At 35.1% G+C, this 1,500-nt stretch overlaps 1 protein-coding gene across 1 annotated transcript; it reads right to left on the bottom strand.

The window, feature by feature from the left end:
* NEPG_02645 (uncharacterized protein) lies at positions 1 to 1,488 on the bottom strand (the record flags this gene model as incomplete). The annotated part of the gene is made up of 1 exon (XM_013205018.1): positions 1 to 1,488. A coding segment is annotated over exon 1 (1,473 nt), but the record flags the coding sequence as incomplete, so codon positions are not given.
* Between the last annotated feature and the right edge of the window lie 12 nt (positions 1,489 to 1,500).

The following is a 1,500-nucleotide window of genomic DNA, read 5'->3' as shown; positions in this document are numbered from 1 at the left end:
CCTTGCTTTTTGTTCAACAGATCGAATCATCCCATGAAGGAAAATATCATTTATATTATCATGGTTATTTTTAATACTTTCTTTAATCCGGCTAAATACAGATTTTTGCTCCATCTTAGCAAGTTCTATGTTTATGTACTGTCTAATTGTGTATGCTGTGTAATTCTCTATATTACTATAAGTATTCTGTATTTCAGTCAGCTTTTCTTTAATAATATTTTTCTCTTCACTAGACAATAGGTCTTCCAATAATCTTAATGAGGAATGACCAGGAGTTATCTCCACTAATATTCCATTTTTTTTCTCATTAAAAGTATACACTAGCTTAAACTCACCAAATAAGTCCAGCTTATCATCTTCTCGTGTACCTACTGTGAATTCGTCACACTCTACATCAAGATTCTTGTTATTTGATAGCTCCTTGAATATTGTAGTCAAGCTTTCTTCTATATCAAGCCAAACATCAACCTTCTTATCAGCAAGAAGTTCTTCTATGTGCTTAATTTGTTTAACCACTTCTTCTTTGCTTCCAGTTATGTCCGATACAACATAAAGAATATTCAACAAACTGCTGTCCAGCTCATTCGTCTTCTCCTCTAAGTAAAGAATCTTGTCATTCTTCAAGTCTGCTATCACTCTACACCAATCTTGGTGCATTTCATAATCAGTGGTTTCTCTTGGCTCAGTGTACTTTTTAAAGAATTCTTTCAGTGGCTTAGTTTCTTCATTGTCGGGTAGATGGTCTGTATTGTACTTCTTTTTATTTGGATCATATACTAAACAGCACACTAGTCCTAGCAAAGCTGCTTCTACACAGTTAGAATATTTTCGGGTTTCGTCGTTTATGAATTCGTTCTTTTCCCGATCATATGCTTTAACCTGTGTATAGGACGGAAGCTGTGATGAATCCATGAATGGAAATATTCTATACTTGTCTATTGTATCCATAAGATCGCAAATAATCTTAGTGTGGTCGATTTTACTTTTCCGTGCACTTTCTTGTATAAAGCACTTGTTCAGCACTCTTTCGTATGACTTTTCATTTTTTATCTGGTCATTCAAAAGAGTATATACAGCCTCTACAAATTTAATGTAATTTTCTTTTGTGTCAATAAACTCGTATATGTACGACTGAATAAGGAACTCGGATGTGTTCAAAAATTCTCCTGTCATGAACTGCTCATAGTTGGTTGGCACAGTAGGCAGTCCTTCCATTGCACTTGGATTCACCCCTTTGTTGTCTATATACTTTTTAAGGAATTCAATGAGGCTTTTTATATTCTTGCACCACCTCTTCCAATCGGTTTTAGACTTCGTTTGGTCTTTTGTAAATATGCGCAGGCTCTGGTTAATGTATGTAGTTTTTCCATCTGTACTTGTCAGAACAAGTTTTTTCTCTTTTTTCTTTTCTTCTATAGCAATAGGAATATCCACCTGCTCAGACAAGAGGAAAAGGGCTGCCAGGATGTTCATACTCTGTGGCTGCACTTCATCTTTTAG

Source organism: Nematocida parisii (assembly GCF_000250985.1).
Source record: "Nematocida parisii ERTm1 unplaced genomic scaffold supercont1.24, whole genome shotgun sequence".
Lineage (NCBI taxonomy): Eukaryota > Fungi > Microsporidia > Nematocida > Nematocida parisii.
Note: the sequence above shows the minus strand (reverse complement) of the source record. Positions and strands in the feature narration are given on the sequence as shown.